The 24,801-nt window shown below is 47.2% G+C and overlaps 2 protein-coding genes and 1 long non-coding RNA gene across 4 annotated transcripts; 2 read left to right on the forward strand and 1 right to left on the reverse strand.

Moving 5' to 3' along the window:
- The first annotated feature begins 3,232 nt into the window (after positions 1-3,232).
- Positions 3,233-5,185, forward strand: HIPK4 (homeodomain interacting protein kinase 4). The gene is made up of 2 exons (XM_053963184.1): positions 3,233-4,681; positions 4,852-5,185. Exons 1-2 carry the CDS (start codon positions 3,233-3,235, stop codon positions 5,152-5,154), a joined length of 1,752 nt encoding a protein of 583 aa, XP_053819159.1. The 3' UTR covers positions 5,155-5,185.
- A 5,752-nt stretch (positions 5,186-10,937) lies between these two features.
- On the reverse strand, positions 10,938-13,307 carry LOC128798922 (uncharacterized). Its single transcript, XR_008434596.1, has 4 exons — positions 12,996-13,307; positions 12,385-12,490; positions 11,814-11,895; positions 10,938-11,715 (listed from the first exon to the last, which is right to left on the reverse strand). It is a non-coding gene; the product is annotated as an uncharacterized LOC128798922 (long non-coding RNA).
- Positions 13,308-13,330: 23 nt separating this feature from the next.
- On the forward strand, positions 13,331-21,592 carry PPIH (peptidylprolyl isomerase H). 2 transcript variants are annotated; one of them, XM_053962884.1, is made up of 10 exons: positions 13,331-13,447; positions 13,818-13,882; positions 14,487-14,510; positions 15,004-15,048; positions 15,461-15,503; positions 15,952-16,044; positions 17,571-17,658; positions 18,518-18,558; positions 19,721-19,809; positions 21,395-21,592. In XM_053962884.1, the coding sequence occupies exons 1-9, from the start codon at positions 13,382-13,384 to the stop codon at positions 19,787-19,789; spliced, it is 534 nt and encodes a 177-aa protein (XP_053818859.1). In that variant the 5' UTR covers positions 13,331-13,381; the 3' UTR covers positions 19,790-19,809; positions 21,395-21,592. The 2 variants fall into 2 exon arrangements, with proteins under 2 accessions (XP_053818859.1, XP_053818861.1); XM_053962886.1 differs by lacking the exon at positions 13,331-13,447 and adding an exon at positions 13,631-13,717.
- Positions 21,593-24,801: the final 3,209 nt, after the last annotated feature.

Here is a 24,801-nt window from a genome sequence, read left to right on the forward strand (position 1 = left end):
CAGGACCTCTCAGCTTCAGGGGGGGCATCTGTGCTGGTTTTAACACCAGCAGGAAATTAAACTTGAAATAAGCCACTCCCCTTCCCCCACCCCTTCTGGTAAAGATGGACAAAAAGCCAGAAACTATGCGTTGAGAGAACAATTTACTAAAAGCACAAAGCAGTGGAATAAGACATGCATAATGTTATGGATGGATAATGAGATGATTGGCTTTCGCAATTAAGGGATGACTATTGTGTGTATATTAAGAGAAGCTTTATTGATGTATAGTTATGTTATTGTAGTTTAAATATCCTCTGTTGTCTCCATAGTCCCCTTTTTCCCCCTCATATTGTTGCCATCAGACAGCCTGGCTTGTCTAGGACATGTAGAAAGAAGGCATGCACATGTGCCCCTTCCATGGAGCAGCTGGGCATGGAAAAGCTTGTTGCTGGGGGGGGGTGAGGGGTGTGGCATGACAACCCCTGACCCTCCCATCAAGTTGCAAGAAAGCAATCTCCACCAATAAACGGCAAAGAAGAGTTGACTGACAGACTTTGGGAGGGGCCAGATGTGGCTGATGCAACCCCCAGGAGTCTAAAAGACTGAGCATCCATCTTGAAGATGAGCTAGCCATGTGGTAGGCAGCCGTGAGGGCAGTTCCCAGCACTGTAATTTTTCCTTATTTAGTCCTTTTGTTGTGTTTTTGTACAGGTTAAATAAACTCTTTAAAAATTTTAAAGTGAGCAGTTGTTTCTCACAATAATTACAATGGCAATATTAATAGCAAAAGTATACAAAAAGAGAAGGTGTTTCACCCACAGAAAGGTGTTTACCACTGGGAACAAAAAAAGATAGTACATGCTTCCCATATATTGTGTCCACATGACTAATATGGTGAGCATTCCCACACAACACCCATGTGGCCATCAGGAGCTAAGGAAAGATGGCAGGGAAACTCCTATGGCTAACATTTCTTCCTTCCCCAGCCTGAAATAATGAAAAACAGTGACAAAATAAACCCCTGGAAGCCAGGTCATCCAAGTAGAGGTTGCATTGCCACTCTGCTGAGCTCAGTTTTGCATGGGTGCCTCTGGCACTCATGCAGCATTGTGGGGTCTCCCCTGCCAGTCCTTTCCTGCAGTAGCCTCCCTGTCAGTGTTGTCAGTTTAGCACTACAGTCAATAAGTGTTTTGTATGCTGTCCATTTCAGCACTCTGGAGGAAAAATTGGAGAGGGGACTGTCGCCCATTCCTTTGAGAGTTTTAAAGTTCTTCTAAAAGTTTTCTATGCCTTCTGATGTTTGCATATTTCTACTGGAACTTTCTCACACTGTTCATATAAACAATGATGGTTTTTCATTCTTCTTTGTGGGTGGAGAGAATTGATGAACTGTTGGTTTGACCAGTGTGGTTGGAGAGGTGGCAATTTCACCCTCCAGTCCACTGTCATTTTTGAAATTCTATATATAATGGAGTCAGAAAATAAAATCTCTCTTTTGTTATGAACAGTTTCCACGTGTTCCCTAGAGATGTGGGCAGAGCCTTCCTAGTTCCCATGGCAACACTAAAAAAACGACTCACCCTAGCTAAGTACCGATATTGAAATGCTAAGTAGCTAATTGCTCTGTTTGTTTTCTCTAAACTACCTGGAGATAACTGGCCTCCCACCCCTCCACGCTGCCACTCTGGGACTAACATGCAAATAAAAACCCTTAGGATCATGGGAGTATTTTTAGGAGATAAAGAGGAATATAAATCAAAAACTGAACACAATAGAGGAGTCTAGACAAATGCCCTAGCTGTGGAAGAGGGAAACACATCCCCTGATTGACTTTTAACCGTCGCCATCACCTAAGAAAGAACAGACTATATTAGGCTCTGAGAAGCAGGGCGATAGGGACAGAGAGCCCTGGTGCTGCCCCCATGGAAGGAGCGGGAACAGCTGTTGTTCTGGACTTCAGCAACAGACTCTGCACGCCACGCCTCCTCACACTCTGGCCACCGGTGTGCCACAAGGAAAGGAGAAAGGACAGCTGCTGCTCTGGACTCCAGTGACAGACTCTGCACGCCTCCTTCCTTTCGGCTGCCTGGGAAAGCTACAACCGCGGGGGCGAGCTCTGCGTCGAGCCCCCTGCCCAGCTGATCTTTTTAATAAAAAGCTGAACATTAATAAAGGCATTAGCCCTGTTCATTTCACTGTGGTCGGTCCCCACCAGAGCCCTCCATCACCCAGCACAAGGGGAAGAAGAGGCTGTTACCTTGAGCTCTTCCTCAGGCGCCCCCAATTCAACCACCAGCCAGTTTCAATCTGGGGTGAGCCCAGATGTTTCAATCTGGGGTGATTCAGGGGTGAGGGTACCCTTTGATTTCAGCTGCATGAGCTAGCACTGAGCCCCCAACTCTGTGGTGAGCAATGAACCCCCACCAAGCATGGGAATCTTTGGCGATCCCTTAAAATGGTGGTGGAGTGGTGGAGAATCATTGCCCCAAACCCTCTTTAACTCACTTACTCCCCCAAATCCATTTTTTTTGGAGGGTGCTCAAAGATTTTATGCATACTTTCAAGCAGTGGGGGATGTTTAATAGCTCCTTGCACTTGGCTTGGCTGAAATAAATGTTAACCCCCAAAAAAATCATGAGAATGTCTGTGCAGTCTGGGCATGGGGTTTGGGGAGCCAAAGACAGGTTCTCTGGGGCTGGCAGTAAGAGGGGGGAGTTGGGCTGTGTTTTAGGAGATTTGGGGGTTGGGGATGTATCATGGAGTGCTTAGATGGGTTTGGGAGACTAGGGAGAGGTTTTGGGAGCCTTGGATGGGTTTTGGGGAATTGGGGAACTTGGGGGGCTTGAATGGCTTTTGGGGAACAAGGGACTGTGTTTAGAGGACTAGAAATTGGTTTTGGGTGGCTGTGTATGGGTCATGGAAGACTTGGATGGGTTTTGATGGACCAGGGAAAGGGGTTAGGGGGTTGAAAATGAGTTTTCAGGAGGCTGGGATCCATTCTGGGGGGACCAGGGATGTGTTACTGGGTTTGTGGATGGATCTGGGGACAGCAGGGCTGGATTTGGGGGAGCCACTGTTGGTTTCAGGGGGTTCCTCCACCCAGGTTGCTTCTGTTGTGACATCATGTGTTGTCATGGTGATGTTGGAACCGACAGTGCTGTGAGGCTGGATTGGGAGAGTTAGGTGTTTCCAGTCCCCTCTAGGTGTTGAGCTGGAGGATCCTGAGCTCCTGGTGACGAGCCAACCCACCATGGTGACACTAGTGGTAGGTGCAGAGTGCTATGACATAATGGCCATGGTGGGGAAGGGGACTTTTGGACAGGTGATCCAGGGGCAGTGCAGGAGCACTGGGGAGATGGTGGCCATCAAAATCCTGAAGAACTGTGATCATGATGGCCAAATAGTGAAGAATGAACTGAGGCTGCTGCAGGCTTTGCGGGAGGGGGACACAAAGGACTCTCACATCATCCATTTCCTCGAGTCCTTCAGTGACACAGTCTGGACCTACCTGGTCTTTGAGCTGCTGCAGCAAAACCTCTTTGACTTCCAAAAGCAGAACAACTTCTCACCGCTGCCAGTCCAACACATCCGTACCATCACAGCACAGGTGCTGGTGGCACTGGTCAAGTTGAAGGAGCTCTCCATCATCCATGCTGACCTTAAGCCAGAGAACATCATGCTGGTGGACCATGCACGCTATCCATTCCGCATCAAGCTTGTTGACTTTGGCTCAGCTATCCTCCTCCCTGAGGTCTGCCATATCCAGGAGCCCTACATCCAAACCCGCTTCTACCGGGCACCAGAGATCTTGCTGGGGTTGCCCTTCTGCGAGAAGGTGGACATCTGGTCTTTGGGCTGTGTGATGGCTGAGCTTCACTTGGGTTGGCCACTCTACCCTGGCAATGATGAATATGACCAGGTACGCTACATCTGCTCCACCTTGGGGCTACCCCGGGGTGAGCTGCTCTGCGCTGCCCAGAAGACACAGTCCTTCTTTCAGCATGTGCCATGTTCCACTGGTACCTGGCAGCTCAAACCACCAGGGAAGGTGATGGCAAAGCCAATGGAGAGGACGGAGCATATCTTTTCCTCACTGGATCAGTTGGCAGTGGTTAATGTCTGCCCAATGCCTGATCCTGATCAGGAGGAGATAGCCAAGCACTGTGATCTGTACAGGATGGTGGAGCTGGTCAAGAGGATGCTCACTTGGGACTCGTGTGAACGAATCACACCCAGTGCTGCCCTTCATCATCCCTTCATCTCCATGCAGGAGGTGAAGGCCAGCTTTGAGGCCACCCAGTACTACCAGCTCAGTCAGGAAGACGTGAGGGCATCCTGTAAGGATTCCAGCATAGCCAAGATCCTCCCAGGCACAGAGAAAGGTGCCTTCATCCCTGCCAGCCAGAGAGGCATCCAGAAGGCCACTGCCCAGATGGACGGGCTCAGCCTGGCTGAGCCAGCTGGGGACACTGGTGACAAACGTCAGAAGGATGTCTGTCAAGCCCCCAGTCTCGCCCACTATGGAAGCCAGTACTGTCAGCATCACTGGTGTCCTCAGATGAAGCCTACCGAGGGTCACTTGGCTGTACTGCAGTCTCCTAGCAAAATGAAACAGTACAGCCACTGGTATGGCAGCCCAGTCAGTGGCATCATGGAACAGAACCTGCCCGGAAGATGCTACAGCTCACCATGTGCCAAGGTACAGGGAAGGGGCTCCCGGGCATGGGCACTCTGGGACAAAGGGTGCTTGGGGTCCCTTACATACTTGGGTTTCCTGGTGTCACATGTCTCCAGGTGCCTGAGGTTCCCACGAAAAAGGAGGTAACACTCACCCCTTCCCCATGCTTTCCCCCCTGTTCCCCACCACAGAGAGCTCTTGTGATGTGGCGCAACCCCAGTCCTCCAGGGATTTGGAGAATGGGCTCCAGAGGCTGGGCTGGGATGCCCCTGCAGTACTCAGCACACTCCTTCTACCACAGAGCCAGTGGCAGTCCCAGCACCACTGAGACCCCACAGCAACCCTTGCAGCCCAGAGCTTGCAAGAGACCTTCTTCTTCTTCACCCTCAAGCACTCCAACCACCAAAACCCAGCGCCTTGCTGGTGGAGACCACAGTCAGGGCTGCAACAGAACATACTGTGCCAGATGCTACCGGCTATGCTTCTCACATTGATCCCTCAATAAATAGTTTTGCCAAAACCTGAGCATTTCAACTGATTATTTGCCAGGGGAGTTTGGTACTGCCAAGACTTGAGGGGTGTCCCAGGTTCTCAGCCGGGCTGGCAGAGCACTTGGCAAAGGCCTGTCACTTTTCACCATCGCAGCATGGAGGACCCTCATCCCCAGGCTCAACAATAACACGTACTCCGGAAAATTTGGGTTTTCTGTTTTTTCTCCTGTAGCAGGGCATCTCACACCCCACAAAACTTATCTGTAGCTTGTTAACTGGTCAGATAACTCAAACAGGGCAAGTTGTCTTGTATGAATTATTTTGGTGCCATGGGGTTAATATTAGTCTGGCATCTCCCAACTGCCAATAAACACCTTATTGTTGAAGTGAAATTGGGCAAGATAAGCTGGATTTCTGACTGACAGACACCTCACTTCACAAACTATAAAAGCTACTTTCACAAAGCAAAAATCTGCACATTTTTCTGGAAATGTGTGTAGTTTCTCCCCATCACAGGGATGCCTGCTTTCCAATTACTCCTCTGGAGGCTGAGTAAAAGAACTCTGTGTACATTATCATCATCTTGGTAGTAAGTTACATCTGACTCCTAATCAGTACTATTTCTTTTACTAGCTTTAATATAGGTACCTTGGTATTGTGCACTGTTCTTTATGATCTACTAGTTGTTCCTTTGATTTTATACTGAGCAGTAAGTAACTCTGATTAAAATCTTTCATGTTATTTCCTGTCTGCTTAATAAATAGCTCATTTTATAAATAGACCTTATGTGCTATCCTTAGAACTTGTGGGCCAAGGTAATTTCTTAAATTTAAACTGGCAAGGCTTGTCTAAAGCTTCTACTCACCCTGTGACATTCCCCAAACTGGAGTGGGAAGCCAGATTCAGCACAGCCAGACCCAGTGGTTCCTCAGTGGTCTATTCCTTGGCCTTGAATGGAGCCGCAGAGGCTCTCCCAGCACTTGGCATTGCCTGCTTACAAACTGCCTGTAGCTGCTCTTGGGTGGTGCTGGTGGCATGGCGTGACCAGCACCATCTCCACTCTCCCTGAGCTTCACCACCAGCACTGAGCTTTCTGGCTGCGCAAAGTAGTCCCAAGACCATTTGGATATTCCTGCAAGGAGATTTTTGGGGAAGGACAAAACAACCCAAGAACCACCCCAAAGCCACTGTCAGCAGCAGCTTGTGGTGACTCAGCCAGAAGCATTGACCCCAACCAAAATCCAGAGTGGAGGTGACACAGGCATTCAGGACACCCTCCACCAATATCCCCACATAGCACCCTCAAATGCAGCAAGGGGCAAACGTCCCCACACCACCCGTGGGATGCCCAAAATGAGGGCAGGGAACCCCTCCATGACACATGAGGCCCCCTAAAAGAAGCCAAGACTCCCAATAGGACAAAGACAACCCCCCAGCACTCCTGTGATCTCCGAATGGGGTCTGGAACCCTCCCAAGCTGGGTTCTGAGTCCCCATCCACACTTTTATCCCAGCTTCTCATCTCCCAATCATGCCGTTGTACTTGTGCTGGTGGGAGTCAATTTTGGGGGTTCGTCTCCCCACAAACTCCTGTCACACATGTAGGGGTTGTCCTGCTCCTCCAGAATGGTATCCATGATTTTCTTCATCCCCATCCTATACCTGGGGGAGGTGGGGATTCCCAGCTGTCCCTCCCTGCTGCCCTGCAAGGAGTCACTTTGCCCTTGTTCTTGCAGCAGGGATAGTCATTGTCCAGCTCGTCCCCTTCAGGGTCATGGGGGAAATTTGGGGGAAATTGGGTGGAGAAGGCTGATTGAGGGGGTGGGGGCCAGGGATAGATGGATGGACAAACACCTCCCTCTCTCCACTGGGGGGATGGATGGATGGATGGATGGATGGATGGATGGATGGATGGATGGATGGATGGATGGACGGATGGACAGCAGGACTGGCCAGCCATAGGCCATATGGACAGACAGACAACAGAGATGGCCAGGCCAGGGAGACAGATGGCAGGGATTATCTGGACAGATGGATGGATGAATGGCCAGATGAAATGATGTTTGGGTTGGATGGCTGGAGAGATGGACAGCAGGGATAGGGATGAGGGATCCCATGATGAGGGATGGATGCACAGCTGGATGACTGGCTGGGGTGGTGTCATGCCCCGGTCTGCTTGGAGGGTTTAGGGGAGGGTTCTTTGATTTACTTTGGGCAGTGCGTGGGAGAAACAACAAAATACTCAGGAAGTTCAAGAACAAACTTTTGTTTGCAAACTTTAGAACATTAAGGTAGAATAAGGTTTTTAGCAAGTTTTAAAATGTAGCTCTTTTGGTTATTATCTATAGTAACAGGCAGAAAATCACACAATGAAAAGCCAGTGTCCATAAAGAAGACAGAGGAGTCCTGCAACTTTATTTGAATAAAGGGAGAGAGTCCACTGGGGCCAGCTGGGTTTTGTCTCTCAGATTTTCAGAGGGCGCAGCCTCCTTCTATCCTAAACTCCCAGCCACATGTTGCCCTCTTCCTTTCCCCATTGGCTGAGGTACTAGGAACATACAGCCTTCCCAAACCACCTACCACATATTCCCCCCTTAAACATATAATTTTGGCCCAAGTTCAGAAACTCAGACTTTTGCAGACCCATTTGCCATTGCAGGAGTCAAACAGTCTGGGTTCTGTAACAAACCTGTGGCTGAAAGTAGAGACATTAAGACTCATTTCAAAGACATTAATACCCATACCCACACCCATGGAATTGTTTGTAAAGACATTAGTATTCATCTTTCCTATCAGTAATATAAAAGCATAAAAATAACATTAAAGAAAATTTATAAAGAAAAAGAAAGAGAAAGGATAAGAACAGAATGGTTATGTAGTTATCACCCATAGGCAGGTCCAGCGACAAAACCTGGTTGTTGCAATTTTCATGTAAGTTGGTCAAAATGATGTTCACAGTCTTGATCTATTGGGTGGAGGAAGCCTGAAAAATGCAACAATCAATAGGATAATATATGCCCAGGCTTGGTGGGAACACCCAGGTATCTGCCTTGGAGCAGGAGTTCTACACTGTATGATGTAACATTTCAGATGTGGCACAATTGTTTTGAGTCTTTAACCATAAACTTTCCAGTCTCTCATAGGTAGATGGCTGGACAGATGGAGAGAGCGGGGACAGCCAGGCCAAAGGGAAGGATGGTGAGATGGATGGGCATAGGATAGATGGGAGAGTGGACAAATGCTAAGTTGCCTGGATGGATGGACAGACAGAAGGACAAAAGGACAGATGAATGGATGGACAAATGGCTGAGTACTGATGGACATCTGTGACAATGGGTGTCCCTCAGGGATCTGTACTGGCACCAGTGCTATTCAATATCCTCATCAATGAAACAGACAGTGGGATCAAGTGCACCCTCAGCACATTGGCAGATGACACCAAGATGAGCAGTGTGGGAGACACGCCTAGAGAACAGGGCCATCCAGAGGGACTTGAACAGGCTCAATCAGTGGCTGATAGGAACTTCATGAGGTTCAACAAGACCAAGTGGAGGTGCTGCACACGGGTCATTGTAACACTCAGTATCAATACAGGCTGTGGGATAAAGAGATTGAGAGTAGCCCTGCCAAAAAGGATGTGGGATGCTGGTGAGAGGCTGGACATAAGCTGGCCATGTGCACTGGCAGCCCAAAAACTAACTGTGTCCTGGGCTGATCCCCACAGCATGGGCAGCAGGTGAGAGGGGGTTCTGCCCCTCTTCTTCGCTCAGACAGGACCCCACGTGCAGTGCAGCCTCCAGCTCTGGGTTCTCCAGCAGAGGAAGGATGTGGACCTGCAGTCCAGAGGCCATGGAACTGCTCAGAGCAGCTCTGCTCTGGAGACAGACTAAGAGCCAGGGATGTTCAGCACAGAGAAGAGAAGGCTCTAGGAAGATCTTAGAGCCCGTTCCAGTGCCTAAAGGAGCTCCAGAAGAGTGGGAGAGGGACTTGGGACAAGCTGGTGTGACAGGAAAAGGGAGAATGGCATCATACTGATATCTGGCAGGGCTAGATGGGACACTGGGAAGAAATTCTTCCCTGTGAGGGTGGTGAAGCACTGACGTGGCTTGCCCATAGAAGCCGTGGAGCTGAGAATGTGTCACTTTTACTCAAGAGCATCCCTGAACCAGCCTTGGGACTTGATGCCAACTTGCCTGACTGGCAGCCTAGAGAGCTGCCTTCCAATCAGCTCTACCAGCAGGACATTGCCGAGGTATTACTGTGAGTTTCACTCTTCTCCTTCAGGAACCATGTTCCACACACGGAGACAAGCCTCTACTGGGAGGTGCTGTGATGGTTCCCACCAGCTGTCCAGGTCAGAAACACGCAGGTAAGGCACCAAAGAGGAGACAGCACCATGGAGGAGACACTGACTGTCACTCCTCTAGCAGGAATTGGGTTTAACAGGAGGAGGGAACCAGGGCATAAGGGCTCATAAGATCAAAAAATGCATCAAACAGCAGCAAGCGAAGAGGAAAATGTGCAGATCACCAACCCAGGATAGTGCTTTTAGGTAACATCTACCAGCACAATTACAGTGAAAAGCATTGGGAGGTCAGTGAGTGACAGAAGAATGCCCAGCAGAGAGGAGAGCCCAGGGAGACAGGAGAAGAAAAAGAAGGAGATGAAAAAGATGGAAAGTGGAAACTGAGGCCACTCATAGTGTGCAGGCCCTGGAGAGAGACACTGTTGGTTGAGCAGATGATGGGGAAGAGCAGTAACCTGGCTTGTATTGCAAGTTTTACATGATTTGCAAAGGTGTTTTTTCATGTTGTGTGTACCTGAGAAGGTAAGAGGACAAGGCACAAAGAACTGGTTTATGCAGATGCAATACATGTAGCTAAATAATAAAATCATTTATCTTGGTAATTCTATAGTAAAGTATCTTTCCCTTTCTCTGAGGCTGCTGAAGAAGTGACTTTTACACAGGTCACCAGAACATGACTGATGCCAAGGAAGATCCCTGCACTTGGATGCTCATCTGGACCCTGCTCCTGCTCACATCCCCTACCCCCAACATGTTTCTCACTGGACTAGGTTGCTAGAGGGCACAGCAGTCCAGAGCACTGGCAGTGGAGCTCGAAGAGGAAGCTTTCCTCATTTTGGAGTGAGCTTCACAGCAGGCTTGGGAGCTGCTGCTTTATACTTTCTGTGGTAAGAAATGCCTAAATGTGTCTTGGTTTTGCCTCAGAAACTGATTTCTGGGATACCTGAGAAATAGGGCAGAAGGTATATGAACTGCAGCTTGTGTGAGACACTGCAGAATCATCTTCAAGGTGAAGTGTTGTGTTTTTTAATCAAACTCCACTGCTCAAGTCTGCCAGGAAACGAATTTCTTCACCAGAAGAAGTAGAAAGAGTGGAAACCCACCTGCTTAACCAAACAACCCTGTTGATGCGGACTGTTAGTGTCCATGTTTGCAGTTGCTTAGTTTCTTTGTCTCTCTTACAGAGACATCTCTCCCTGGATGTTGCACTTGGGAGAACATGAGCCACACACAGGGGAGCTGAGCCTCTGATCCAGGAGCCCTGGAGGCACTGTTCCTGAGAATTCTTTTTCCCTGAGATAGCTGCATGCTCTTTCAATACAGGTGTACAAAGCTCCCACCTTTCTGCATCACAGGGAAGTGTTCATACAGGAAGTCTTGAGTTAAACAAATTTTTAAAAACCCTGTATGTTGTTTCTTGCATGTCCCTTTCTGAGTAGTTTTTCACCCTCAGGAAACAGTGACAGACAAACTCTCTATAGGACAATCAGAAGCACCACTTGGGACTGGGTTTGGTTTGATGGTTTTATTGTTTCAATCATAAATGTCAGGTTTAATGGTCAACATTCTTCTGAGATATCTGCAGCCTTTAATGGTCACTGGCAGGTTATGCTGGGAAGCTTGGTGACCAGTACTGAACAGGTCTATACAGAAGCCATATGCACTTGAAATGATTGGCAAGGAGTGAGGCAACTGTTGCAATGTTGCTACTTTTTAGTTCTCCTCTCTTGATGATGAACGAAGAAAGTTCCCTTTCTTCATTCTTGCACCATCCTCCCCTGAACTTCTGCCATCAGGAGGCTCTTTCTCTCCCTGTGGAAACAGCTAAGCAGGTTCCCATGGCCATGTCCCAGCTGGTAGTGAGGGTGCCCTGCATTTCCTGGGAGGTAGAATGTCTGGCTGGCTTCTATTCAAGTTCTCCCCCTCCTCAGTGTGTGTGGGCTTTTTACACCTCCTTCATTTCTTGCAGTCTCCTTGAGGCTTCAGCCCTGTCATTTTCTGGCACATTTGACATGACATGCAGAAGACTAAAGCAGCACAAGGCTTTGGAAAATAGATCACAGTTTTCCAGCCATGTCTGGCCCTTTCAGGCAGTGACTCATCTTTGTACTCTCAGATGTCCATTTTGCCCCTTTTCACAGCTGGCTCTTCTCAGAGAGCATGCATCTGGCAATTTACACAAGCCCAGTTTAGTGCCAGACTGCAAGGGAGAAGAAATGGCAGGACAGACAGAACTCACCTGGACAAAGTCATTCTCTCCTATGACAAAAAAGCAAAACCCATCAGAGAAGAACAGCAACAGGATCAGTAACACAAGAGAGAGTATATTCTGAACATCCGTTCACACTTGTTCCTACCTGGCATAGAAAAGTAAATATGTATTTTGGCAGAGAGAAGTCTTGAGGCATCATTCATCTTGTACCACTGCCCATCCCTGGCCTGCAAAAAAAGGTATTTTCAGATGAACTGCAGGAGTTTTTTAAGCAAAACCACAGCTGGGACACACTGAAGGACACAATTCACCAATGCAAATCACTGAGTAGATTTTTACCCTCAGGAAGCAGTAACAGACTCAAAAATTATCTTTAGAGTTGTTAGGAAATGCCCTGAGAAAACTGTCACTAATCACAGGCTGAAGGTGTAGAAATAGATCACCTTTGTTCACCAAAAGCAGGCACTGCCATTTTGGCATTTCAGTGGCAGAACAAGTGTTCTGTGCCAGCCCAGTTCTGTACATGCCAAGTCAGATCTTCACACTGGAACCTTCTCTTGCCACAAGGAAAGGGCAAGGCCCAGCTACAGCACTGATTGTACTCAGACAGCTGCACTCAGCCATTGAGTGCATACATAACGATTTCCAAATCAGGATTCTCATGCAGGAAAGGTCTCTTTCCAAGCAGAAAAGTTGCAGTGCACTTGTTTACATACCTTGCTCATCCGTCTGCCACAGAAAGCATGACTTCTGCTCAAGCACAGTCAGGACATTGAAGGATGTCCTGTAAACCTCTCAAAGGCAGTGTTCAGCTGATCAAACCTTGAAAGCAAGCACAGACCTAACTGTTGCAATCATGAAATTAGTAGAAAAGATCCTGAAGATTGAGACCAATTGCTCTCCCACCACTGCCAAGGCCACCACTAAACCATGTCCCCAAGTGCCACATCTACACAGCTTTTAAACCCTTTCAGGGATGGGGACTCCACCACTACTCTGGACAGTCTGTGTCAGGGCTGGATAAGCCTTTCCAGAGATTCTTAAGGATGTCCAACCTGAACCTCAACTGCAACAACTTGAGGCCAGTCCCTCTTGTCCTGTTCTTTGTTCCCTAGGAGCACAGCCTGACCCTCACATGACTGCATCCTCCTGCCAGGGAGTTGTGGAGAGTGAGAAAGTCCCCTCAAGCCTCCTTTTCTCTAGGCTGAGTCCTCCCAGCTCTCTCAGCTGCTCCTTGTGCTTCAGACCCTTCCCCAGTTCTATTCTCTTCTCTGGACATATTCCTGCCCCACAATGTTTTTCTTGTAATGAAGTACCAAGAACTGACCCCAGGACTAGAGGTGCCCCACCACAGGTGGGTGGTCACTGCCCTGGTTCCACTGGCCACACTGTGGCTGGTACAGCCCACGTGCCATTGGGCTCCTTGCCCATCTGGGCGCAACTGGGCTCATGTTCAGCCGGCGTGTGCCCAGGGGGGCAGGGAGATGAACAGGCAGGCCTTCCCACCCGAGCAGTGGTCTACTCTGGGGAGCCCGAGCTGTCCCAGCAGGATGGAGCTCCGGACGCCACCCCGATACCACAGACACGGTCTGGACACACCACACACATCCCAGACATCCCGGACGACCTCCCCCCCACAGCCCGGCCCTGCCTCTCCTTCCGTCGCCGTTTCCACTTCCGCTGCCATTTCCGCTTCCTGCGGTGGTAGTCGTGATGTCGGCCCTGGCAGCGAATCCAAACAACCCCGTAGTTTTCTTCGATGTAACCATCGGCGGGCAGGTGGGGGTGCTCCAGGACGGGGAGCGGCGGCGCTCGGGGAGGGACTGCAGGGATAACTGGGGATGTCGGAGTGTTGTGGGGATGAGAGAGCACAGGATGTGCGGGGGTTCAGCGTGGGGCTTGCGGGGCCGCAACTGGAAGCGCTGGGAGGGGCGGTGCCAGGAGACGGCTAGCGGGCCTGTGAGGTCACTGGGCCCGTCGGGAAGGGCTCGCAGGGGAGAGAAGAAGGATTACGTCAGGAGGGGCCTGGAGGGATGGGCATGAATGGGGGTGAGTGAGGTAACCGGATTTGTGGGAGTACCCGGGGTCGGGCGACAGGCGTCTGTGTGTGAGAGGACCTGGAAGACTCACCTGGCCCCCGTCTCCTCAGGAGGTCGGCCGCATGAAGATCGAGCTGTTTGCAGACGTTGTACCCAAAACAGCAGAGAACTTCAGGTAACGAGCAGCTACCATTCCTGCAGCTCAGCCTGGACTGGAACTGCAAAGGCTTTCTGGTGTAGGAATGGCTTTTGGTGGCAAACTGATTAGCTGACTCCCACCCCAAACTGCTTCACCTGCTTTGTGTCTCTCTGTTCTCAGAGATGCTGTGTGGCATCCTGGTCTCTCAGGGGACCCTGTTTGGCTGGAAGGGGTCCTCCTCTGCCCCCTCTCTGAAGCCTCCTGATTTGCTCCATGCATTTAGAGCAGGGAGTGCCTTGTGCCATGGTGGAGGTCTCCTGGCCACCCAGATTTCCTGCCATCAACTGAGGGATGCACCATGTGAAATCCCACTTCCATTGGAGGGATGGACATACCCTGGTCTCTGTCAAACACAGTGCCTGCCCCATATTCACGGTCTCGTACAATCTTGATGTTAACTCTCTGACCACCTCACTACAAAGAGCACAGAATATGTTTTGAAATGGCAGGGGGAAGGAGTTGCCATTTCCTGTTTCTCTGGGAACGTCTCTGACACAATAAGGAAATTCCTGTGCACCAGTTGGTGCAGCCCTCAGAGTTCACATGCACCTAACACTCTGCTCTCTTTTTTGTTTGCCAGGCAGTTTTGTACAGGTGAATTCAGGTAAGTGGATTATAATGTCCTTTAAGTGTCCCACTGGAGAAATAGGGCTGGGTGAGGTAGAAAGGGTTTGTCTTGAGCTTTTTCATGTTGTAGTAGTACAAAATGGAAGAGAAACCTGCTTTGAGGAAATTGTGAGGGGCTTGGAGACTCACAGGGATGGCAGGTTTCTCTTTCTGATATGACTTTTTTTGTGCCCATGTGGCTCTAAAAGCCCTATCTGCAAAGCCCACCTGCTCATGCTGCACATTGCAGTGGGATCCTGTGAAGGTGATGATGTGGGTGTTGCAAGGAACAGAGTCATTCATGTAGAGAGCCCACTTGAGGCTTTTTTTTTTGCCTTCAACAGCAGCAGCTGAGAGGCTGTGGCACTTGGTTGTATTTCAAGGCAGCTGCTAATGTACACAGCAACCCTTTGGGACTCTGAATTGCTGGGACAATTTTGTGTTGGGATATCCAGTAGGTTGCACTAATTCTCCCTTTCACTTCCCTACAGGAAAGATGGTGTCCCTATAGGTTATAAAGGAAGCACTTTCCACAGGTAAATCATCTACCGTTGTTTAGACACTAAATAGCAGCCTGAGCCATATGGAGTTTTGTGACCTGCCTTGAGCTATTAGTCGTGTTGGAGACATTTGCGGATCATGGCTAATGTAATTCTATGGCTTTGGGGGACCTGGGGATGCTGTCCTCCCCACTGGGAGGAGTCCCCTGTTTCTGGTGTGCTACGTCAGATAAGGCATCTATCACATAATCACTATCTCTGTTCAAAAGCAATGAGTCCTAAATGACCTCATATCAACCATTAATTAATATTTGTTGTAGATTTTAGGCTGCAGCATTCACAGACTGTTAACTTCTGTTGCACAGCAAGGCATAACCCCTTTTCATCTTACACTGAGCTTCTTGAGGCTTTTGGCCACTGGGAACTAAGTGTTGTTTTACTTCTTTAGGGTAATAAAGGATTTCATGATCCAAGGAGGTGACTTCGTAAATGTATGTACTCCGGTACTCTTCTTGTCCTTTTCCTCTATGGTATAACATGCTACTATTTCCAAGGGTCTGTGCTGATTTGTGGGATCTCTTTGTTTTTTGAGGTATCCAGTAGTAACTGGAGGTATCCTCATAGCATTACTGCCATCCTACTGCAACAGACAATAAACCTCTTGAAAACAAATCTGGAGCCTTGTGGACACACATTCTTCCCAAAATATTTTCTCTCTGCAATAGCCTGCCAAAACCCGGGAAGCTTTCAAAACTTGAGAAATTTTGTTTGCCCTGTTTTCCTTCCCCCTTCACTGCTGGTGTATGTAAATGGCAATACAAAATCCATTTTGTCCTTTCCTCTTGCTTGGAGATTTTAAAATAATTTTTAAATTGAATTGTTCTGTAGCAGTTCCTACAGAGCAAATGCTGTAGCTGACTGGGTACCTCTGTCATGCAGGGAGACGGCACTGGAGTAGCCAGTATATATAGGGGTCCTTTTGCAGATGAAAACTTCAAGCTGAAACACTCTGCTCCTGGCCTGCTTTCTATGGTGAGTATAAAATAATGACATTACAGACTAAAAAGCTTTGGGAATTTTCTCTGTGCTCTTTTCCTAAGCGTATATAGTATTTGCTGGACAACAACATCTCTGCCATTGGGTACAAGGTCTGTTTTGTAGCTACTAGTCAAGCAGATACTTCTGGGTTAATATGTTGAGTAACACAATAGTCCTGACCCTGCAGCGTCCTTTCTTTGCTGTCTCTTGGAGCGTTGGGACAGGCTTGGCTTGATTGCTTTCAGAAGAGCTTAATTCTTACAGTTTTCATACAGTGGTGAGTTGGTGGTGTTTTCGTCTTTCCTGGTACTGTTATCAAACACTGACCTTGGCAAGGATGAAACAGAGAGATTTGGGAGTTCCAAAGCCACAGCAGTATTACCATGGTATCTTTTAAAATAGACCTTCCTATTCAACATAGTAGGAGAAACTGCAACCATTGCACATTGTCTGGTAGGAACAATACCCTGACTTTTGGAATAGAAAGCAAATTGAGCCAGTGCTTCAGTATTCCTATCCACAACTGCTTCTTCCCCAGCTCTTTCAGCTGCACTGCCCTTAAAACCACTTGCTTAGGACATTTAATCATTTGAATTACGTATTCGTCCATGTTGAAAACATGGCCCAAAAAGAGGTGTCATGGCACAGCTAAGCAGCTAGTGTACTGTGGTGTGAGAGAAGGGATTCACTTCAGTTTTGCCAGCTTTGTGTTAAAGTGGCATGGCTCTGAAGTCATTATACTGTGTCAAACCTTGGATCCCAGGAACTATGGATCCCAGCTGGATCCTTTTGAAGCTGACTAGCATTAACTAGAAAGCCAAAATGACCCTGTCCTTTGCAGTCCTGCAGCTGCAAAACTTGACCAGTTCACTCATCAGGACAGAAACTTGCTTTAGTAGCTCATGGTTGTCAATATCGCAAGTGGCCTTCAGTGTTGCAGACATGTTTTCTTAACAGAGTGCAAATGCTCTGGGTTTTGTACTTGGGTGTGAATAAAATTTCACATGTGCATCCCACAGTTTCTGTGACTTCTGTGTCAATATAGTTGTTACTTTTCTCATCATTATCATTGGAAATTTTTAATTTTTATTCTGAGGAAACCTCCCAAAAACCAGAAATCAATTGGGTATTTTTCTTGCCCTGGTTTCTGGTGTTCAGTTTTCCTCAGGGTAATACTGCAGCCAATAAATAATTGTCATTAAAACGTTCAGCCTTTTTTCGGGAGTGTGCTCTAAAGCCTGGACTTTGGCACAGTCTTGTATTGAACACACCTTTGTAGAAGTATAATAAATAGTTGGTGACGTGGCTCTTACGCATTCTGGTGTGACCAGAGGTGGTGACATGCTACATCCCAGCACAGGGTGCTCTCTTGCAGATACGTATTTTTTTCCTTTGGTTTGTCTAGCAATAAGCTAAAAATAATACCTACTTGAGCAACACCTCTTCTTTATGTGTCTACCTTCGGTTTTGGTCAGTCTGAAATGGTATACTTCTTGTAATTTGCCATTCTCAACCCCCAGGCAAACAGTGGTCCGAGTACCAACGGCTGCCAGTTCTTCATCACTTGCTCCAAGTGTGACTGGTTGGATGGGAAACATGTTGTTTTTGGTGAGTACCTGCAGTAAAAGTCCTGGAGTGCCAGCTCACAGACATCCCTGCAGGGCAGCTGTTAAAATAAATAGTGAGAATCAGAATCTTCTGAACTGGGAGGAGCCCAGAGGGATAATCAAGACCAACTCCTGACCCTGCACAGGTCACCCCAAAAATCCCACTCTGTGCCTGAGAACACTGTCAAAATTCTCCTGGACCTCTGGCAGCCTTGGGGCTGTGATCATTCCCTGGGGTGCCTGTTCAGTGCCCAACCACCTCTGGGTATGGGCTGCTCATTCTTCCCTCCTCGCTTGTGCTATCTGAGGGATCTGTGCAACCTGTTACTGTGATGGATCTCTGTTGGATCACTGTTGAAATGAATCATTTTTTCACAGGTTAGCTTTAATCCAGATCAGTGTTCAGCGTACTGTATTTGTACACAAATCCTTGTACCAGTGCAGAGGGCACAGATGAGTGAAAGGATTCCTTTCTTCTCCACTGTCAGAGAGGGCTGAGCTCTCACCAGAGTTTTGGACAGTAATTCTGTGAAACCATATCTGCTAACTTGCATTTACTGCTGGTTGAACTGTAGGAGTTCCAGGCCAGTCTTAAGCTGGTGGTCTCAATCCCCAAATTTCTACACACATGGCCCCTGTGATGGGAAAAGGCACTTAATCTGTGCTGAATGTGGACAATGTTTGAAGAGGGGTTGTTTCCTTTATGAGTTTAGAGATCGGTAACAAACCCTGAAGTGCCCAATAGCTACACGCTGCCCAGGGCTTTTCAGGAAGGACAGAAATGCATGTACCTGTGATGAGTGGGGGGGAACAAAGGTAAAAAACAGCCATATTGAAGTGGATAAATTTTCTCATTCTAGGTAAAATTGTCGATGGGCTGTTGGTCATGAGAAAAATTGAAGTAAGTTTGAATATGGTTACTTCCTTGTGAATGCCTGCATTGGAAAGTTATGTGCATGATTAAGTAGAGTTGTCCTGCTGTCTGTTTACAGGATACCAGGGAATACCAGTGTTGATAACTGGCATTATTGGTTATCATCATTATAATGTAGCAGGAAATCTATTGAAGCAAGGCTGTCATATGAGTTGGCTTTGGAAATGCTAGGATCTTGTGACTGTGATAGTCTTTGAGTGGGGATTGTGCTCCTGGCTTTATTTGCTTTGCATTTGTTCAGAGGCTGAATTAAAAAGTTGTTCCATCAGCAGCTCAGACAAGAGCGTAAAGCATCTCACTTCTTTGCCATTGCCTGGGATTATTCAGTGGATGCAAAATCATCAGTTCTGCTGATCCATGATCAGCATGTTTAATAAGAAAAATTAAGCTAATCTCCTCATGGGCTTCCAGGAGCTGAAGATAAATACAATCCAGGTGATGATTGCTGCCAACATCAGGCCTGGGTGTCATGGCAGCATAATGAGTAGATTTAACAGATAGCAGCAAGTTCTCTGAGACAGCCAGCATTAACTCCATGACACATGTGGGATAATGTGCATAAGGGTCTCTAATCTAGAAAGCAGGGCAAACCACAGAGCTGTTGGGCTTTGAGAAAAGGTCACATGGAAGGAGTAGCACAGCGTGGTATAATTGTGGTGAGCCTGCTTTGGGTATCAGTACAGTGAGACCAAAGTAAAGAAAATTAGAGATTCAGAGAACAGCTGAGTCCAGTGCACCAGGAGTTTCAGAATGAGGGTTTCTTTGCCACTGTCTCTTTCCTTTCTGTGTGAGCACAGGTTCGTTTTGCTTGTGGCAGCTGCTTTTAGTATCAAAGCCAGAGCAGCCTCAAGTATCTCCATGAGGAGCTCTCCAGTTTTTACTCTATTCCTGCCCTCCAATTCAAAGGACCAGCCTCTGGTCTGTGTCCCAAACCTCTGCTTACAGAGGGAATTCACCAGCTTATGATTGGGCCTGTTGCCAAATGTGTAATGGTGCTCTTCTGCTCCTCAGAGCTGTGTCTGTTCCTCATGTTACAGACATATCTCTTAGCCAATCTTCCAGTACTTGTCACTGCCTGGGTTTGCTGTGCTTTTGTAAGTTTTAATGTTCTACATTTGTTTGTCCCCAGAATGTGCCTACAGGTCCCAATAACAAACCGAAGTTGCCAGTTGTGATTTCTCAGTGTGGGGAAATGTGAAGCGAAGAAAAAGCAATGTGGTAAGTCTCAGTCTTCACAGGCACAGTGTCATGAACTCTAGGCTGCTCTGCTTCTTACTTTTCTCTTGACTTATTTTCACATTTCTTTGAACCTGCAGAGAGCTGTGTCAGCTCATTGAAACACCAGAAAGTGCTTCTCTAACAACATTTATTTTTTGCCAGCTGAAGTCCCAGAACTGGCTTCCTTCCAAGCTGCACAAACACCAGAGGCAGCACAGGACGAATAAGATTTTGCAGCTGTAGTCGAGGGGAAAATGGGTTTGTGGGAGCTTTTTTCTTGGATTGGGTTAGGCTGCCTTGAAGCCTCAATTGTAGAAAGTGGATGAAAGGGAATTACAGCAGTCATCTCTCTAGCAAGGCAGTCTGGTTGGTGAGAAGCCTCACTTTGATCTGCAGATTGGAGAACTTTCAAACAGCTACAAAAAGTAGACTATCCATGGGTGGGACAGGCAGGGATCAAGAAGAGGAGAAGAGAAAGGGTAGACTTGAGCCTCCTTGCTCAGTATAGCTGTAGGACCGACACTTCTGAAGGACCAAGGAATTACCATTTTGCATAGTCTTGACTTGAAAAAAATACCACTGTCTTTATCTGAAGAGAGATGTTTCCACTATTTACTATTACTTAGGCTTCATTTTGGTTAAACCAATAGTCTTGGGCTAATATACAGTAAGTATTCTGTCTCCATTTGTCTGCTCAATTTACTGTAAAAACTACAGGTATTTAAACAAATCTGTCTAGATTTCAGTGTGTTGGGCTGCAGCTTGTCAAAAATCTGCTGTATTAGCCTTCTGGTTGCTTTATTTTTCCGAATTTCAGGAGGCAGTTTGGACTCACAATTTTACACTCACAATACTCACAATTTTTGACCTTCCATTAAATTATAGCCAATCCCTCTTTTGTAATAAAGTCTTAGAGACCTGCAGCACTTGCAACTCTTGGAAGCTCTTGCTATTTGATGAAGTGACAACAGGGAATGTAATCATTCTTCCATTCCCCTGGTACTTCTGGTGGCATTTACAGGCTTTTGAAAAAAGTCTGCTAGCAAGGGTGTCCCTTTTCTTGCAGAGCTGTGTTGAAGGGTCAGGTCTCCTTTAGGGTTGTATTCAGTCCCAGACTTTCTTACCATTTTAGTTTGGAGTACTGGATCTCTGGCCAGTGCCCAGCTTGAGCTTGGAAGCTTTTCATTCATAGGTGCAAGGCTGGTGCCAGCTTACTTGTTTCCTGGACAGGTCTTAGGAACAGCCTTGCTGCACTCTCATGTCTTTCATCTGACTGGGGACGAGAAGAGCTTTTGCATTGCCTGATGTCAGACAGCCACATCAGCTACTTGTCAAGATCCTTGAAAATGAGCTGGGAGAAACAGGCACTGTTGCTTTTAATTTCAGAAGTAGATGCAGTTGCCTGGCAGGCAGACCCAGGAGGATTCCTGAGTTCTCTGGATGATGAAAGCTGGTGTGTGTAGCAACTGGCATGCACTTAAAATCGCTGTGTGGCCCCCAGTGTCACTGCACAGCCTGGCTGTTGTAGGATCTGTTGGGAATGGTTGTCCAGCATTTAGACTTACTTGTTTCTTCTTCCTTTCAGTGTTCCTTTACTGGTGATTAGACCTGTGCTGGCTCCATGCAATTCCAATTCCAGCCAGCTCACCCACTGCCCCAGACTTCTCCACAGACCAGATCCATCTTCTTGAGGTTCTCCTGAAATTATTTAATAATGGGCATCTTTTTTCTTTTTTATTTTTTTTAACATTTTGAAATGTAAATAAAAAAAATTTTAAACATGTGCAGTGCACATCAATTAACATTAGTGGGAATGGATTCTTCTCTAGGTGAGAAGGGCTGTAACACCTTCAGCAACATGCATTATCCCTGGCTGGTTCAGTCAGGAACATTTACTGCATGGTATTGAGAGGAAGAAGGGGTGAAAGGAGCTTGGTAGAGCTGTGCTGCACCAGCTCTTTCACTCGGCAGGTAACTACAACTGCCTGGCTGGCAGAAAGGTTCTTGGTATCTTGGGAATCTCCAGAACCTTTGTGTGTACAGCCTTTCTGAGGCATGAGGAAATTGGTATAGCACAGATTCAATCACCATGAGTGCTGCGCTCTGAGGAGAATTCTGATGTAAACAGGTGTCTTTCAGCCATCAAGCTGTTATGTGCCGCATATGTTGGAGGAGGGGTTCACCTGAGTACTTACAAGGGTGTTGGAGCAGGCTTGTCACATGGGAAAAACAGAATGGTAATGCTATAGGAATGAAACTGGGGCTGCTTGTCCTGTGTAGTGAGGAGAGTGCAGCTGAGGCTGCCTTTCTTTTCCCAGAACAGGGCTGGGAGCTCACCCTCCTGGCAGGGGACAAGGCAGCACCCTGCACAGGGCTGGGTTCCAGCAGGAACTTCTCATCCAGCTGTTTAAAGGAGCTGATGGAAGTTAGGACAAAGTTCTGTCACATGCAGGTGATTCATCCCATGCAGAGAGATCCCATCCGTGCCTGGGCAGCGGGTGTAGGGTGCACTCTCTGCCTGAGTTGGGCCTTGCCCAGCACTGACAGGCTGGAGGAAGCTCCCACAGGCTTGGCTGTGCTCTTTTCTCTCCTCTTTGAAATCCTGGCAGAAGGCTCTGGCTGTCAGGATTCCTATGTCCTCATTCCTAGAATTGCACAGCATCTGAGAACACTCACTTCTCTCCAGCCTGAGGCATGTCACTTTGTACCTGCAGAACATCAGGTGATAAAAGAAGCACAGACACCCCAGTCCTTTCTGCCTCAGCCCCACAAATGCTTTACAGAGGGCTCTCCTGTGAGAGGAGGGTTGAAGATTCTCAACAGGCTGGCTCAGGTGCCTCAGGGAGCTATGCTTGGCAGTGCTCTGCTGAGGTTTGCGCTTCTGGCTGCTGGTACTCAATTCACCATTTTTTCACCAGGGAAACCAGTTTATTTCTGGTCCAGGCTTAGCAGCACTTTTTCAGCCTAATGTATTTATACCACTGCCATCAGCTGGCCTCACTTCTTGCATACAGGGGTCACAGAGCTATCCCAGATTAATTAACAGTGGCAAATCCATTACTACTTCTTTGTTGTTAGAATGGCTAATTACATCCCATTATATTTCCCTTAAACATGGAATGTGCAGGATTCCAGCTTGTGTGCCATGTTCCTTACCTGCTGGCTGAAAGTCTTCTCAAAAAACACTTTTTTTGTTTTAATTCCCCCATGATGATGTCACCCTTGTGTTGTATGTAGCAAATCCTGGAATATCCTGTAGAGGAGATGATGGACCTCCTCTCAGCTCCAGCATCTTCCTACAGCTGTGGATGCTGCAGCTGGAGATGGTGTTTCTGGTTGCCTGTGCATTTCCCTGAGGGTCTGAGTTGCCTCTGGATCCCACAGTGTTACCCCACAAAGACATCATTGGGGCCCACAGTTTTGGCTGTAGGTACATGGCCCTGACATCCCCACAGATTTCCTCCCTGGAGTTTTCTTCCTCATGGGTCGCTGCGTGGTGTATTCCCTAATTCCCATTCTATAGTAAGATTATTTTTCAGGTGACTCACTGTAGTAGTTTTGTTTGTTAGTTTAAGATTTCTTTAATTTTCAGATTTTTTTAACTAATGTGTTGATGAGTGTGGTGGGTTTTAGTGTTGGCTAATTGCTTATATATTTATTTCTTGTGAGATAGGAAGATAGGATTAGGAGAAAGGTAAAGTAGGCTTAAAATTTTTAAAGGGTATAAAGAAAATTTTATTAACAGTAATTAAAAGAAAAAAGTAGTAAGAATTAAGCTCTTTAGAAGATATTTCTTTCTTTTATAACTTTTTTTACTGATTATGTAAAGAAATAATTTTTTTAGTTCATTTATTACTTTATTTATACTTTATATATTATTTATTATAATATATTTATAATTTATGATTATATTTATATTTATATTTATATTTATATTTATATTTATATTATTTATTTATTATAATATATATTATTTATATATACTTTATATATTACTTTATTACTTTAAAATAGGGTGTTTTTTTTTTTCTCGTACAAAACTATGACAGTCACTAAGCAGGATCCAATTTTGACATCATTCTAGCTTCTTTATCCAGGTCATCATCCTGGTGTAGATCCTTGTGGGACTGTGTTATGGTTTTCAAGCCCTTCCCTTCATTAACTGAGTTGAAGATGAGGTGGAAGAGTTCCCAAGAGAGCAGGATGAGACCAGTATTCCTAGTGGGTTGATGTGGTGGGTTGTGCTTGGCCTCATTGGAGTCCCTCACCTGGCCAGGGTGGAATGTGGGGAACTCTGATGGCAAACTGAACAGTGATTTGTGTGCAATGCTGAAAGGGCTGATCCCAAGGGGATACGTATTGGTTGCAAAAATGGTGGAGTGGTGCGTCATCTCCCGGAGACCTCCTGGGTGGTTGCTGATGTCCTTTCCCTCCTCCCATGTCAGATGAATGACATGGCCAAAACAGGAAATGTGGCCACCAACCACATTCTTCAACGGCCTAAGGAAAATTAACTTGTTGGACAAGGACAGGGCTTTTCTTTGCACCTTCCCTCTGGGGAACCCAGCAAGAGATGTTGGGTATCTCCAGGCCGCTGTAAGATGAATACATAGGGGTAGGGAGGCAAAGAGGAGCGGAGAGGTGGTGGTTAGAGAAAGGCTCCAGCAGGGTAAAGGACCCAGCACTAATGCTTTCCCGACAGCCTGGGTGGGCAGAAAGGCTCAGGGTGAGGAGCTGCTCCTGCCCTTCCAGGGAGGGAAGGATGGGATGCTTAGGGAAAAGCTGATTCCCCGCGGGTCAGCTCAGTGCTGTAACTGCACGTTACATGCATGGACTGGGGAGCTCTGACACGGCTCCAAATCCGTCATTTCCCGCTGGTATTTAAAGCTCCTGGGCCCTTTCTGACAATCATTAGCGGGAGTGGGCGCCCCCGGAGCACTAGGACCGGAGCCGCCCGGAGCATCGCTCTGCCCTGGGTCTTTCCAGCGAGCG

This window comes from Vidua chalybeata, chromosome 22 (assembly GCF_026979565.1).
Source record: "Vidua chalybeata isolate OUT-0048 chromosome 22, bVidCha1 merged haplotype, whole genome shotgun sequence".
NCBI lineage: Eukaryota > Metazoa > Chordata > Aves > Passeriformes > Viduidae > Vidua > Vidua chalybeata.

What these genes read in the sequence shown, in the direction of transcription:
- HIPK4 (XM_053963184.1), top strand. Translation starts at nt 3,233, where the DNA reads ATGGTGACACTAGTGGTAGGTGCAGAGTGCTATGACATAATGGCCATG. An exon ending in ACAGCTCACCATGTGCCAAG is followed by an intron (nt 4,682 to 4,851) that starts GTACAGGGAAGG and finishes TCCCCACCACAG; the next exon opens with AGAGCTCTTGTGATGTGGCG.
- PPIH (XM_053962884.1), top strand. Translation starts at nt 13,382, where the DNA reads ATGTCGGCCCTGGCAGCGAATCCAAACAACCCCGTAGTTTTCTTCGAT. An exon ending in AAAACAGCAGAGAACTTCAG is followed by an intron (nt 13,883 to 14,486) that starts GTAACGAGCAGC and finishes TTTGTTTGCCAG; the next exon opens with GCAGTTTTGTACAGGTGAAT. An exon ending in TTTTGTACAGGTGAATTCAG is followed by an intron (nt 14,511 to 15,003) that starts GTAAGTGGATTA and finishes ACTTCCCTACAG; the next exon opens with GAAAGATGGTGTCCCTATAG.